The sequence below is a fragment of the Astyanax mexicanus genome, chromosome 14 (genome assembly GCF_023375975.1).
Source record: "Astyanax mexicanus isolate ESR-SI-001 chromosome 14, AstMex3_surface, whole genome shotgun sequence".
In the NCBI taxonomy this organism is placed as follows: domain Eukaryota; kingdom Metazoa; phylum Chordata; class Actinopteri; order Characiformes; family Acestrorhamphidae; genus Astyanax; species Astyanax mexicanus.
Genome location: NC_064421.1, coordinates 10,880,063 through 10,894,419, shown reverse-complemented (window position 1 = coordinate 10,894,419; position 14,357 = coordinate 10,880,063). Strand labels below are relative to the sequence as shown.

Sequence of the window (14,357 nt, the reverse complement as noted above, 5' to 3'; positions counted from 1 at the left end):
TTGACCAGTGGCAGTGTGGCTAATAGTGAGAGGGAAAGAGATTACATTAATACCTTCTTGCTCATCCTCAAGAGATGACCTGCTCGTCACTTGTCAGTCGTTTGCTTGAGCGTTGCATGTAAGGCATTGCTTTGTCATGCAAAAATTAGCTTTAATAATGAAAAAGGATATTTAATTATTTTGGCATAAGTGCCAAAAATATTAATGTGCACAATCTTATATTCAGTAAATAATTACAATAAAATTGTGAAATATATCTACTAAACAACTGAAGAAAAAAAAAAAACATAAAGCAAATCCACAAGCAATGCATACGTATTTGGAAGATGGATGCATGGATGGATGGATGGAATATATTCAACATACATTAAAGAAGAATAGAAAATATATAATGGCATACAAGCACTTTCTACACAAGGTAAATAACTATATGTAAATAAATAAAAGAGGAAAGTGCAAAGTGTAATTGGTTATAAAAGTGATTGATGTGCCATGGAAGTATTAATATGTATATGCAACATATATAGTTATTTAAAGTGAATATATAAATACTCAATCATGTGTAAATGTACTTTGAATTAATGTAATTGAGGTTGGGAAAATGTTAGTCTAAAGAATTAAATTGTTGAACAATAATTCACCCAGAATATTAAAAACAAAAGAAATTAATTTTATGTATTGAAGTAAATATACTATATTTTAATATATAAAGAATGGAGGGAATTGGAATGAAGTTCATGGAATTTCCCTTTCGTTAATCCGTGCCACAAGCTCTCTCGTAGGTTACATAGGTTCCCACAACACACGCTACACCAGGCTTAATGTAAGTATTCAGGTTGGCAGAGTAGTGGGGCAAGCTGTGCCACAATTAATTCTTGTGTCACTGTGCTAATGCTACATTATGCTACAACACAATGTGATAGCAATTATATAGTATATTTTTTTAGAATTTATGCAGATTTTGATAATTGAGCCCTTTTGAATGAACAACCATATATTGAATTTGCATTTCGCCTTTTAAGAGAAATCATTAAAAAGTATATATTGGACCTTTATATATTTGTGTATATTACAAATCTAAAAAATGTGCTTCATTTAAACATATATATTTTTTTCATTCATGAAGGCACTTAAAATAAGCAAATAAATAAAATAGCTGATTTCTCCTAAAAGGTCAAAATATGTTTTTCAGCCTTCAAGGTTCAATTATACAAAGAAATATTTTACTTAAATATAGTATAAACATATAGATTCATCTAATTTCTGCACCTTTTCCTTCTTTCCTGGAGCATAATAAAAGAAGTAAATAAGGGGGGGGGGGCATTGTTTGGGCTATAAAAAGCCACCTGAAAACAGCCCTGATTACCTTAATGAGCTTAAGGTCTTGCGAGTGTGTGAGTTTTATTTGTTCTAATGTGACATATGTGCATGCCGAGGTCCACGCTCAAATCCACTCTAATCCTTTCAGCTGCTCATCCTCCACAAGGACACTACCTTGTTGCACAAACTGCGCAATACTGCTGCTTCAAGAAGGCTCAAAATTATTTTTTTCTGGATTATAAAATAAGTGACTTTTCTTTGGGGACACTTCTCAGAATGTACCTTTCTTTTTATGCCTAACAGTCCGCGTGATTGCCAAGGACAAGTACAAACTGTCAAATGCAGAGTGATACTGGGCTTAGTGACAAGTGCAGCTGTCGGGTAAGGCTCTGAGACCTTCTCATTTCAGATGGAGCTCCTCATCAATTTGTCCCTGTTGGATTCTTTATTTTCTGTTTGAAAAACTATAAATAGAGGCTGCTTTTGAAATGGGCTGTTCCCCGTCTAGGGGAACTACCTATAGTGGAGCGTATGGACCATTCAGGAAAGGAAAAACATTGCTGCCTGGAACCAAAGAAAGCCCAGGAGACTCGCAATCTGATGACGGTGGAAGTGGAAGCTCTATTGGTGGTGAGACAGATGACGGTGCCCGTGAAAGGACAGGAGAACAAAAGAAACTAAACAATTATGGAGATACAAATACACCTTCTTCAGCAAAGAAACTTTCCACTGCTGAACCTGGGGTGGCAACAGTTGCCTCAGAGAAATTGGGCACCCAAGAGATTACAATTAGTTTATTATCCCAGACCAAAGAGAAACAAGATGAAAAGAAGGATGAGAAGAAGGGCACAAAGAAGCCGAAGAAGAGTCTGAAAGGTGTAAAACCAAACAAGAAGAAGGAGAAGGACAAAAAAGCTGCTGTCGAGGAAAAGGTGGACTTTCCAGAGCCTCTTGTGAAAGCCCATCAAGCAGCTTATGGATATCTCAATCCTAGTATTGCCAAATATGAAATTCTGTTGAGTTTACTAGATCATGCAGCTCAGACCCAAATTTCTTTACAACCCATGGTTTCGTTCATGGCACTGCGCTATGAAGAGATCAACCGAGGGCTGGAGGAAATGGTTGAAGAGGGGGAAAAGCTTTTAAAGGAGAATGGGGAACATTTGGCTTGGCCTTGCAAGATGAAAAATCTGTCTTCATCCAGCTCCTCCACTGAACCCCCACCAGACCTGCTGCAACAATTACTTCAGTACACTGTTCAGAGGATGCGTGTTGTTGGGCAGTCGGTAAGTGGAATCAGCGACACAGCCCTTGAAGAGGCGGTAGATTATTTTTCGTCTATATGTGAAGTTCTGGAAAAAAAACTGAGGGCTAAACGTGCGTGTGAGGCTAAGCTAATGCAGTTGCTAACTAAGATTGAGGTTGCATCCTTACGAAGACCAGGACCAGAGGACTCAGCCTTGTTTAGTGAAGACAGTGGCATTGGGGTGGAGAATGAGTCACTAGCAGGATCAGAGAGACAACGCCGCCGAAGGGAAAGCTGCGAGTCAACTGGGTCTAATTGCACAATTCTGTGCAGTCCTGGAAGCACAACACCAGTCCGTCTGAGTTCCTCAAAGCGACTGCTTACCAAAAAAATGAGCAAAAGCAGCTCTATCAATTCAATTGATTCAACATGTACCCTTACAGGCAAAGAATCCAGAGACACCGAATCATTGCTTGGCTCTACCTCCTTGGACGATGGTGAGGGAGATGAAGAAGAGGGTACTGAAGAGGCCAGTGAGGGAGAACACTGTGAGGGTAAAACCAGAAAGCGATCAAGTTCTTCTCCTGCAGACCCTGCACAACAACCACGGCGCCTTCCTGCAAAGCGAATAGAGAATCCACAAAATGTGGAAATGACCTTAAAGATGAAAGATGCAATCAGTGGCCGCATTCACTTTCTTCCCTCTCAGCGCTCTGGAATAAAGACTGGAAAGACTGGGAGCCCAAAGGTTGGTGACCGGCAGTGGACAGAAGATAGAGAAAAAAGCCCCAAGAGGCCACAAACGGCTTCTTCTCAAGCACCTAAGAAGAAAGCCACAGCCGCTAAACAATGCCGTTCAAGATCAGCAGAATCCCTTCGCAACAAAGCTGAAGACCCTACGCTTTTTGAACTGGAAAGGACACAAAAAGAATTAAGCCAGAGGTTGGAGCAAATGCGAAAGGTCAGGTTTGAAGGAAACATAAAGAAAGACTTTCCTAAGCAGCTGTTAGAACAGCAGACACACCCTGGGTCACCAAAACTAACAGGGAAATTGCAACCTTTGAATAAAAACCCTGACTCTCCATCCATTCAGAGAAAGACAGTTGGTTTAAAACAAGTCACAGCAAAGCAAGAGGCTGTGAAAGAAAAGGATGAAAAGGATGAAAAGAAGAAAAAGTCTAAAACTGTTAAGGGGCCCTTGAAGCCAACACCTCCTCCAAGTCCACCAATATCACCACAACCAGTGGGAATGGGAGGGAACTCTGTCAAAAAACTGATTGATACCTTTAGTCAGGGAATGGAGGACAGTAAACATATCCATGACAGCACAAAGGTACTTGGACCACTTAAAGGGGTCAGAAAGTGTGGCGTTCCCATCATTCCAGGTTTAGGCAGTACATACTATGAAAACGATGATGATGATGATGTAAACCGAGAGGAATCAGGAACCTCTGCGAGGACAGATGATCTTGATTTGGACAACCTACCCCCACCCCCTCCAGAGGTCCTCATGGATAACTCTTTTGAAAATTTTGAAGCTACCAAAACAGAGGAAAGTGTATCCAGAAGAGGTCGATCAACCATCCCAAAGAAGACAAGCATTTCTCAACGGCTTCGTGCCTCAATGCAATCTGTTGCAGTACTTCCTAGCAAAGGCAATGTAAGGAAAAGCTCTCATAGCATGTCACCAGCACGTACTGTTCCACAGGAACTCAGAGCAGTGGTTAAAAATACTCAATTCGATTCCAAAGCTGAAGCTGAGCTGGAGAATGAGGAGGCTGCCTCGCTTTACAAACAGGCACGGAAAATAATCCATTTGCGGAACGCCACTGATTCTCCAATAGAGAAGCTTGCAATCGAAAGTGACAGCATCAAAACTTGTCTTACTCAACAGAATATGGAAAAGAAACAGGAAGAAAACAGCACCCCTGAAACAGTGCCTTCCACTTCAGTAGGTCCAGTAGGTCAAGGAGGTCCAGTAGGACCTGGAGGTCAACCACCTGCCACTCCACCTGTGTCCAAAACCCGCATGTTACCTTCCACACCTGTTTTACATAGACGGCTTCCCAGTCCCCCTGTCTTTAAAAAGCAGTCAGTTCACCCAACCCCAAGTCCACCAGTCTTTCGCAAACTTCCAACTCCCCCACCAGCCGGCCAACGGACACTTTCCACCACCCCTAACATGCGGCAAGAAACCACCCCAAGTTCTGCAAGTTCTACGTCTATAGTCACCTACCCTTTCAAAGCACCATCTCCTCCTGCCTCGCCAAAAGTGCAGCGCTGGTCTCGAGAAAACAGTAAAGAGGACTCTACTTCCAGAGTATTTAGCAATGCTCGTTCAGTATTTTGTCCAGCCTCACCATCTTTGTTTGAAGCACAACCCTTCCCTGTGCCTAAGCCCCCGCAGGCATGGACTTCCACTGGCAGCAGCATCCTGCCTCGGCCTTGGGGTGAGCGCGGCAGGCTGCCTATGTCCATTCGAGGACCCCAGCCTTTCATTCGGCGTAGCCAGTCTGACAGGAGGCCTAGTCTAAGCTTTCCACCAAGAGCACCAGTCATATCTGTTGCACAGACTTGTGGAAGTGAGCCAGCCATTAGCACCCAAGGGTAAGTAGCCCTAGTGTTGAAGATGGTTGCTCACAATCATACATTTACGCTCATAGAGAATAGTATGTAGCTTTATGTCGATCTAAAATAGGTGCTATTTCCATTGCAGTAACACTTTCTAAGAATGTCATCTCTATAAGCCTTTATGAACATACACATAACACATTATAATGCATTTATAAGGCATTATAAACATGATTATTCATATTTATAAAAATGCATAACCCATCATAGCCATGTTTATTATGCATTATGAATTGTGATCATAATGCAATAATAGTTGTGTTTAGACGATGTTATGTCAATATCAAGAAAATCAGTCCCAGCATGCAAAATGCATTATGACTAAAAAAATCTTAAGACTTCAGACACCCTGTATAATAAAAAAAGTCATAGTCATTTATAATGAATTATAACAGGTTTTTGTGCATTCTAAAAAAGTTTAACTATTTTACTATTTTAATCATGTGTAACTATGACTTTAACTATTTTAACATTCATATTATAAGCATAGCTTATAATGTATTATGGTCACAATTCATAATGCATAATAAACATTGCTATTAAGGGTTATGCGTTTTAATAAATATAATGCCTTATGAATGCATTATAATATGTTATGAATGTGGTTTTAGAGTCTATTAGAGGTGACATTCATAGAAAGTATTACCGCAAGTAATGGACTGTAAAAAAAATAAAAAAATAAATAAATAAATTAAAAAAATCAGCATAACAACAGCTTAAGTGACTGTTTGGATTTATTTTTTCACTGACTCGAATGGAAAGTAATTGGCAGTAAGTCTGCCAATCTGCTAGTGTTAAATTAACAATGTCAAAATTTAACACTATTAGTGTTGATTTCACACTGGCAGATTTATTGTGCACATGTTTTTTTTTTTTTTTTTGCACAGGCTAAAATATTTCACTTTGTGTATTTACAGCAGACTCATCACTTTGCACCATTTCTACACCATTTATTTATTTATTTTGATTTATTTATCTACATGATCTGACAGAACAATGCTGTTGAGTTTTTTTTTTTTTTTAAGTGGGATAAGGAGAAATGGCCAAATATAAAGAAACTCATAGACTCAGATCCTTTGTGGTGGTGGTGGAAAGATCCAGAATTACATTTCTTTTAAACACTGTACTAGTGCATCTCAAAAAATTAGAATATCTTTGTATCTTTGAAAAAGTTACCTTATGTCAGTAAGTTAGTCCAAAATCAGTGCCGGAAAATCTTACAGCTCTGAGCTTCCCTCTGTTGACAACTTTTTTGGAGATGCGGATTTCATTTTCCAGCAGGACTTGGCACAATGCCCACACTTCCGAAAGTACCTATTGGTCTTATATAATATTTGTATTGTCTAAGACACTATTTGGTAGGTTTTTGATTGGCTGTAAGCCATAATCACAATCACTCTTGGTGTAATACATCTATATAATAATATAGGAGTTTCATAGTTTGAGCTGAATTACTGAAATAGAGTAACTTTTCAATGATATTCTACATTCTGCATTTCATGTAAACCTACGTTTAAGGCCTAAACCTTATCTAGGAACTATAGTGAAACTATGACTTATGCTCCAGGCAGCATATATATTTTATTGTTCTGACGTCCTTACTAAGCAAGTTGAAAGTATATTAGGTTTCTATCACTATCACTGTAAACATCTCTGTAAAAACTCCCTAAACGTCTCAAGAACAAAGCACATTTCACATCCAACCATTTCTTATACTGAACCACTTGAAATTCTGTTTAGATTTTAGCAGATGTGTTTAGATTTTAACTATACATTTCCTATACATTATCTAACCCTTAACACATTGGATATTGATAATATATTTTATTATCAGTATGAATTGTATCATGTATTATTCTGTCACACAGCAATTAATGTCATTTAGCGATGCCCTAGCGGGAAATTCTCACACTCTACTAGGGGGAGTTTTAAATCTTCTTTTCTGGGAAGGAATTTTGCGCCGTAGTTTGTACAGTTATTTTTATCCTTTAAGTACAATTCAGTATGTAGTGTATTCAGCAGTGCAAGTTCTTAAAAATTCCCGTTCGCTGCAAGAATGTCTCCCTAGGGCATCGCTGAATACCAGTAATTACTGTGTGACAGAATAGAGAAGAAGACATTTCAGTGACAGATGTGTTTACCTGACGAAAGTTACACAGTAACTTCAAGCATTCGAGATAAAAAAAAATGCTTACATTCTTCATCTGACGTTTATGCTTAAAATTGACTCCTTACTTAGGGCCTTGTTTTAGCGATCTATAGCAAAATAATCAATTATGCGTGTTGGTGTGCCTTTGGCATCATGAGAGCGCAAAAAATAAGCCTTGTGCAGCTCAAATCGTGCAAAAAGGCATGTATTATTCTTCTTAATTAAGGGTGTGTTTTGGGCGTAACATGAAATAAACCAATCAGTGTGCCAGTTGTCATACCCTTTAAGAACCAGGTGAGCTCTGACTTTGGCGCATTCGTATCTTAACAATGCAGCGCTTTTGAGCGTCTTAGCAGAAGACACTGACCTGCGTGTTCACGCTGTGAAGATACACCAGCAGCTCATTTAAGGGAACAACAATGTTATTTTATTCTTTATTCTGTTTACTATTGAGTTGAAAGTCAGGTTTATGCTTTGCAGTGCATCCGTGTGTGTGTGTTTTTAACGAGTGGGGGTCTCCTGCATGGATAAGATAGAATCAAGTGGCTGACTGTTGTCAGGTTTTTAATCAGTCAGTTGGCACCTGTATTTCCTGTCGCAAAGATAGAAACATGGCAGAAATTTACCTGAACACATTTTACCCTCACTTCCAGACCACTACGCCCATCAGTGTGGATTTCTTATTCCAAAACTTCAATGCTATTTTAACGGCGCAGGTGCAAGGCGTGAAAATAGGCTGTTGATGGAGTGTAAGATAGCAAAGAGCATCACAGCGCACCTTGCGCAGAGTGTACAATAGGGCCCTTAAAGTGACAGTCCATAAGTTTTGGGGATTTGGGGATTTAGAGACCTCTCTGGTGAGAATATGTAATTGCACATAGAATACTACTGTTATAGAATTATAGAATTCTGTGCTGTTACATTACATTTTTAGAAGAAAAATTAAATGAATTAATTTACTGTAAATATTAAAGTTGGACATGCAGTTTCTTCATAGTCACATTTTTGTTTTTTACAAACATGCATTTTTATTAACTCAAATGTGTTTTTGTACGGTATCACTTGTAGCATATTTGTAACTAAAAGTGTATCACACTGTTTTTTTAATGCTGTCTTAACTAAGAAATATATATTTTTTCTGGTTAATGTTTAAAATGCTATTGTAGAGTTGGGTGATATGGCCTAAAAAATCTGATTTTTGAATGTAATAATTTTTTCTCCTACTAAAAATCAGTATAGATGTCAAAGAAATTGTTCAAAACTAGGTTTACCTTTATTTTGGTTTCACTTCAGTTCAAGTGCCATCAGAAACAAGCTTACAGACCATATTAATGGAAATAGAGAGAACATAATGTTGCTTTTAGAAATCTTTCTTTAACAAAATTTAGTTTCAAACTGGCACTGACAAAAAAAAAATCATATTTTAATTGTAAATTTGAATTAATCAATAAAATATATTTATTGCCCAGCTCTATCCTATTGCTAAGCCGATGCTAATGCAAAACAAATAATTGTCATTCGCAGCAACTTGGACTTTTTAGGCTATTTTTAAAATAATAAACCATAATAAATAAACCTACTGTATAGCATATATATATATATATATATATATATATATATATATATATATATATATATATATATATATATATATATATATATATATATATATATATATAATATTTGGGTTATTTAGAAGGAAAATGTTATAAATAAAATACTCAATGCACTACAGTAGTTTCTAAAGTCTTAAAATCTGGTTTTCTATAGTGTACACAAACAGCAGGTCTGTGTTTTCTAAAAAGTTATCTTGGCATTTCAGGTAAAAGATATTCTATTACTGTTCTGGTATGCAGACAAACTTGTTTATTTGTGCCAGTTTAGACTAGCATTTGCAGGAAAAAGACAACAACTGGAACTCGAAAAAACAAGTTCCTTTAGATAATGTACAGCTCTGGATAAAAATAAGAGACCATTTAAAAATGATGATTTTCCTTGATTTTACCAAATTGAAAACCTCTGGAATATAATCAAGAGGAAGATGGATGATCACAAGCCATCAAACCAAATTGAACTGCTAGAATTTTTGGACCAGGATTAAAGGCATAAAGTTATCCAAAAGCAGTGTGTAAGACTGGTGGAGGAGAACATGCCAAGATGCATGAAAACTGTGATTAAAAACCAGGGTTATTCCACCAAATATTAATTTCTGAACTCTTAAAACTAGAATGAATATGAACTTGTTAGCTTTTAATTATTTAGGTCTGAAAGCTCTGCAACTTTTTGTTATTTCAGGTATTTGTCATTTTATGCAAATTAATGCTCTAAATGAGAATGGAATTTGGAAGGAAGGTTGTCTGTAGTTTAAAGAATAAAACAACAATGTTCATTTTACACAAACATATACCTATAAAAAGCTAAATCAGATAAACTGATTCAGAAACTGAAGTGGTCTCTTATTTTTTTCCAGAGCTGAATGTATACTAGTGCATCTAAAAAAACAGACTATGATTTAAAAGTTACTTTATTTCAGTAATGCAGTTGAAAATGTAAATCTGAAAATCTTACAGCATTTCATGCTTTCCTTTGCTGACATCTTTTATGGAGATAGGGATTTCATTTTCCAGCAGGACTTGGCACACTGCCCATACTGCCAAATGTACCAATTGGTCTTATATAATATTAAAATTACTGGAGATACTGACTTCATCATCAATAAAAAAAATAAACGCTTAAAATAGATCACTCTGTGAGTGATATATGTTTTTCTCCACCAGTCTTACACACTGCTTTTGGATGACTTTATGCTACTCACTCCTGGTGCAAAAATTTAAGCAGTTCAGCTTGGTTTGATGGCTTGTGATCATCCATCTTCCTCTTGATTATATTCCAGAGGTTTTTAATTTGGTAAAATCAAAGAAACTCTTCATTTTTAAGTGGTCTCTTATTTTTATATATATATATATATATATATATATATATATATATATATATATATATATATATATATATAGGTATATATATATATATATATATATATATATATATATATATATATATATATATATATATATATATATATACACGTATATATATATATATATATACGTGTATATATATATATATATATATATATATATATATATATATATATATATATATAAAAATAAGAGACCACTTAAAAATGAAGAGTTTCTTTGATTTTACCAAATTAAAAACCTCTGTATGTATATGTATGTATATATATACAGTATGGGTGTACTGTACAATGAACCTGCCAATCCTGTATAGATAAATAGATAAAGTCTCAGTGACTCACTGCTGCATCTTCAGACCTTCCTGACCCAGTTACCTAATCGTGTTTTATGCTAATATCCTTGTGTTGCTATAGGTTGGAGGACGGTCCAATGGGAGAGCTGGAGCCGTGGAGCGAGCAGACTGAGCTCAGAGGAGCGAGCCGCTCTGCCTCGCACCCAGACCTGTGCATCGTGGGTCAGGCCTTACAGCGCGAGTGACAGACCTGCAGAAGAGCAGGCAGGATTATGGATTAGCTGGCCTAGGTGGGATTAAGGCCATTTTTTTCCACTGGGAAGGGGAGATTGACTAACACTGGGAAAGCCTCTTTACTGGTACTGCTACTTCTTCCCACCTCCTGTTGTCATTGGAGTTTTTTTTAGCACTTTTTTTGCACTTTTTTTTTAAAGGTGGGGGTACACACAGAGGGTTAAGCACGTTTTTCTAATTATTTAAATGACTTTTTACTAATTCCAATGTATGCGCATGTATTTTTATTTTTGTTTTGTAAATAAATAAATAAAATGTATATCATCACTGCTATTGACACCACTGCATGTATTTGCCTGTGCACTTTCTGTTTACTACGATATAATAGGACAACAATAAAGAATTTTCTTTTTTTTTTTTAAAGAAATGAAATAGAAGAAGAGGTCTCAGCTCAGTATATGATTTAATTTACACCTGATCTCTTTTCATGTGTCTTGAGTATTAGGATTATATCTGAATGAGGCAAATCCACATAAAAATACAAGTGTAAACACATTTAAAACGCATTGACTGCAAAACAGATACAAATCTGATTACTCAGTCCCCTTTAGAAGGTTGTCTGAGACACATTAGAGCCATATTATAAAAGTGTAAAGGCATCCATCTGTCCAAATGTCATTCATCACCTCCCAGTACAACGGAAACTCCACCCAGTACAACTGAAACTCCACCTAGTACAACTGAAACTCCACCCAGTACAGCTGAAACTCCATCTAGTACAACTGAAACTCCACCCAGTACAACTGAAACTCCACCCAGTACAACTGAAACTCCACCCAGTACAACTGAACCCCCTCCCAGAACAAACAAAGTCCCTCCCAGTACCACTGAAACTCCTCCCAGAACAACCAAAACTCCTAGCAAGTTAGCTTTAATGTTAATACTATGTCAAGCAAGTGAGAAAAAGAGTCACACATTTTGTTTTTCACTATTTCTAAAATGTTCTGCATTGTAGATTAATACTAACAAAATCCAAACTATGAAGAAAAAAAAAATTAGACAAACCAGAATATATTTAATTTTCTTCATAATAGCTCTTTTTGCTCAGATGACAGCTTTGCACCTCTTGGTTGGATTTTCTCAGTCAGCTGTTATGGGTTTCAGTTAACAGCTGTGCTGAACTTGTCAAGAGTTAATTACTTGAATTTCTTGCCTCTTAATGTGTTTGAGAGTATCATTATTAAAGTTGTGAAGAGGTAGAGTTAGTATACAGTAAATATATTCTAATCCAAATTATGGCGACAAATATTTAACTAAGTCAACTAACTAAGTATCCTCCAGTGCAGTCACGAGGACCATCAAAAACGTCAAGATGAAACTGGCTCTCATCAGGATCTCCCCAGGAATGGAAGAGCAAGAGTTACCTCTGTTGCACAGAATAAGTTAATCACAGTTACCAGCCTCAGAAATTGCAAGTTAACAGCTCCCTAGATAAGAACCACCTACATTTTTAATTGCATTTTGGTTGGTTAAACATTTTACAATTTACAACATGATTCCGTATGTGTTTTATAGTCTGGATGACTTCAGAATTAACTTACAATGTAGGGAGAAAAAAAAATGAATGAGAAGGTGTATTCCATCCTTCGACTGGTGCTGAATCTGTACTGCAGCTAAAAATCCAGCTATATCAAATAAAATATCAAAATAAATATATATATATATATGGTGTGCTCTTCCTAAATGAGTCTGCATCCAGGGTTGGCTTAACTCTGGAAATAGTCAGACTGACTCTTTTCTTTTAGATATTTTATGAACACCAGAAATGTAACTTAGTTTAGCTCAATTTGCTGTGGAGAGAGTCATACGTCAAGGAATATTCCCTTTTTTTCTATTTTCGCTGAGAGTAGGACAAAAGAAATTCAAATCCAGACAGTGAGAAAACTACAGCAGTTAAATTGTTTAAATTGTTATACTGTTATATACAGTATAAAGTAATATTAAAACACATATCAACAGGTGAAACTTTATTAATGTCAGGGTGGAGGTGCAGGGAAGACGAGGAGGCGGACGCAAATGCAAACAACAGGGGATTTATTAACAAAAAAGACAACAAATACAAAATAAACATGGAATAAACCGAAAACAAGGCTGAGGAAACGGGGGAACACATGGACCACTAACAGACGTAAAAACGTACAAGGATCGACACCGGGGAAATGGAACACGGACCTTAAATAGCGGTGCACACACACAGGAAACAGGAAACACCTGGGACGAAGGGGCGGAGTACCAAAGAACACAGGTGAGTGGAAAAACACAGGCAGAACACAGGGGCACGGGTCACGTGGGACAACACAGGCACGAGGACAGACAGGGAACAGGGCCAGGACCTTACAATTAAATGTCAGTCACAGTTTTATTTTTTTTTTACAGAAGTTTATCATAAATGCTAGCACTATTAGAAGCACTAGGGTTAAAAGATTTAAAAGAAACACAACCATGATCTTGTTTCTGAATAGTTTATTTAAAACATGTAAAAAGCATGTAAAAAAATGAATCAGTGTTACAATATTAAAGCTTATCAGACACACGAGAAGAATTAAAGCAGGCATTTAAGCAGTGAGCTGTTTTTTTGTTGTTACAGTTCTTTATAGAGCCATTGTTGATTCTAAAGAACCTTTTTTTCCAAGCTCATGTCTGTCATTTTATGACAAAAGCAGCTCTTAGGAACCTTTAGAATCATGAGCTGGTATGGAGGTGGTGTCTGATTGTCATTTCTGTAGAACTGTTTATTATTCTTGGAGAGGCTTTATCTCTCTTCCATCCATCCTCTTGACAGTGCATGAAGGAAATTTGCTTGTATCTTTTAAAATGCCGACTTAAACCCTATCTGGACGGGATTAGTTTCTCAGGGGGACATCTGTGAAAAATATTTCACACTTCTACTCAGTGATAAAACTCAGGAGATCAGTGAGTTTTTTGGCTTTCTCGGTCATGTGACATTGAGTTCAGTAGCTCCTCCATTTCCACTCAATGTTCGGTTTTACATGGATCTCCGTGGAAATGTGCATCCAAAGTGTAACAACTGTGAGCAGCAGTGGAAAAATAGCTATTTAATTAAACGTGAGGTGACGGAACTCTGGACAGGAATAAAATTACTGGAGGACCAAAGAGTTCAGTGAAAAACAGTAGATAATTCAGCCTGTAAATTTCTCAGAGGACGTCTGAGAAAAAAACTCATACATGGTCGTTCCAGACAGGAATAAAATCACAGAGGACCCCCATAAAAGAGAAAATTAATCCAGGACCCTCTAAGAAACAAATCTCGTCTGGATAGGGCTTTATGCAGTTTATTTTTTCACATATTTTCTCCTCCCAAGGTCTTATTGTGAACTTCACAGTGTTCTTCTTTAAATATAGACCCTTGACTTTACTGTCACAGCAGCACTTGACCTTAAGGAGATTGTTTTGTTTCATTTTCTGTTCATTTTCATGCACAGGGGA

General features: G+C 36.9%; 1 protein-coding gene across 1 annotated transcript; it reads left to right on the top strand.

The window, feature by feature from the left end:
• The first annotated feature begins 1,432 nt into the window (after positions 1–1,432).
• On the top strand, positions 1,433–11,177 carry pcare1 (photoreceptor cilium actin regulator 1). Its single transcript, XM_007257287.3, has 2 exons — positions 1,433–5,173; positions 10,738–11,177. The coding sequence occupies exons 1-2, from the start codon at positions 1,809–1,811 to the stop codon at positions 10,859–10,861; spliced, it is 3,489 nt and encodes a 1,162-aa protein (XP_007257349.3). The 5' UTR covers positions 1,433–1,808; the 3' UTR covers positions 10,862–11,177.
• Positions 11,178–14,357: the final 3,180 nt, after the last annotated feature.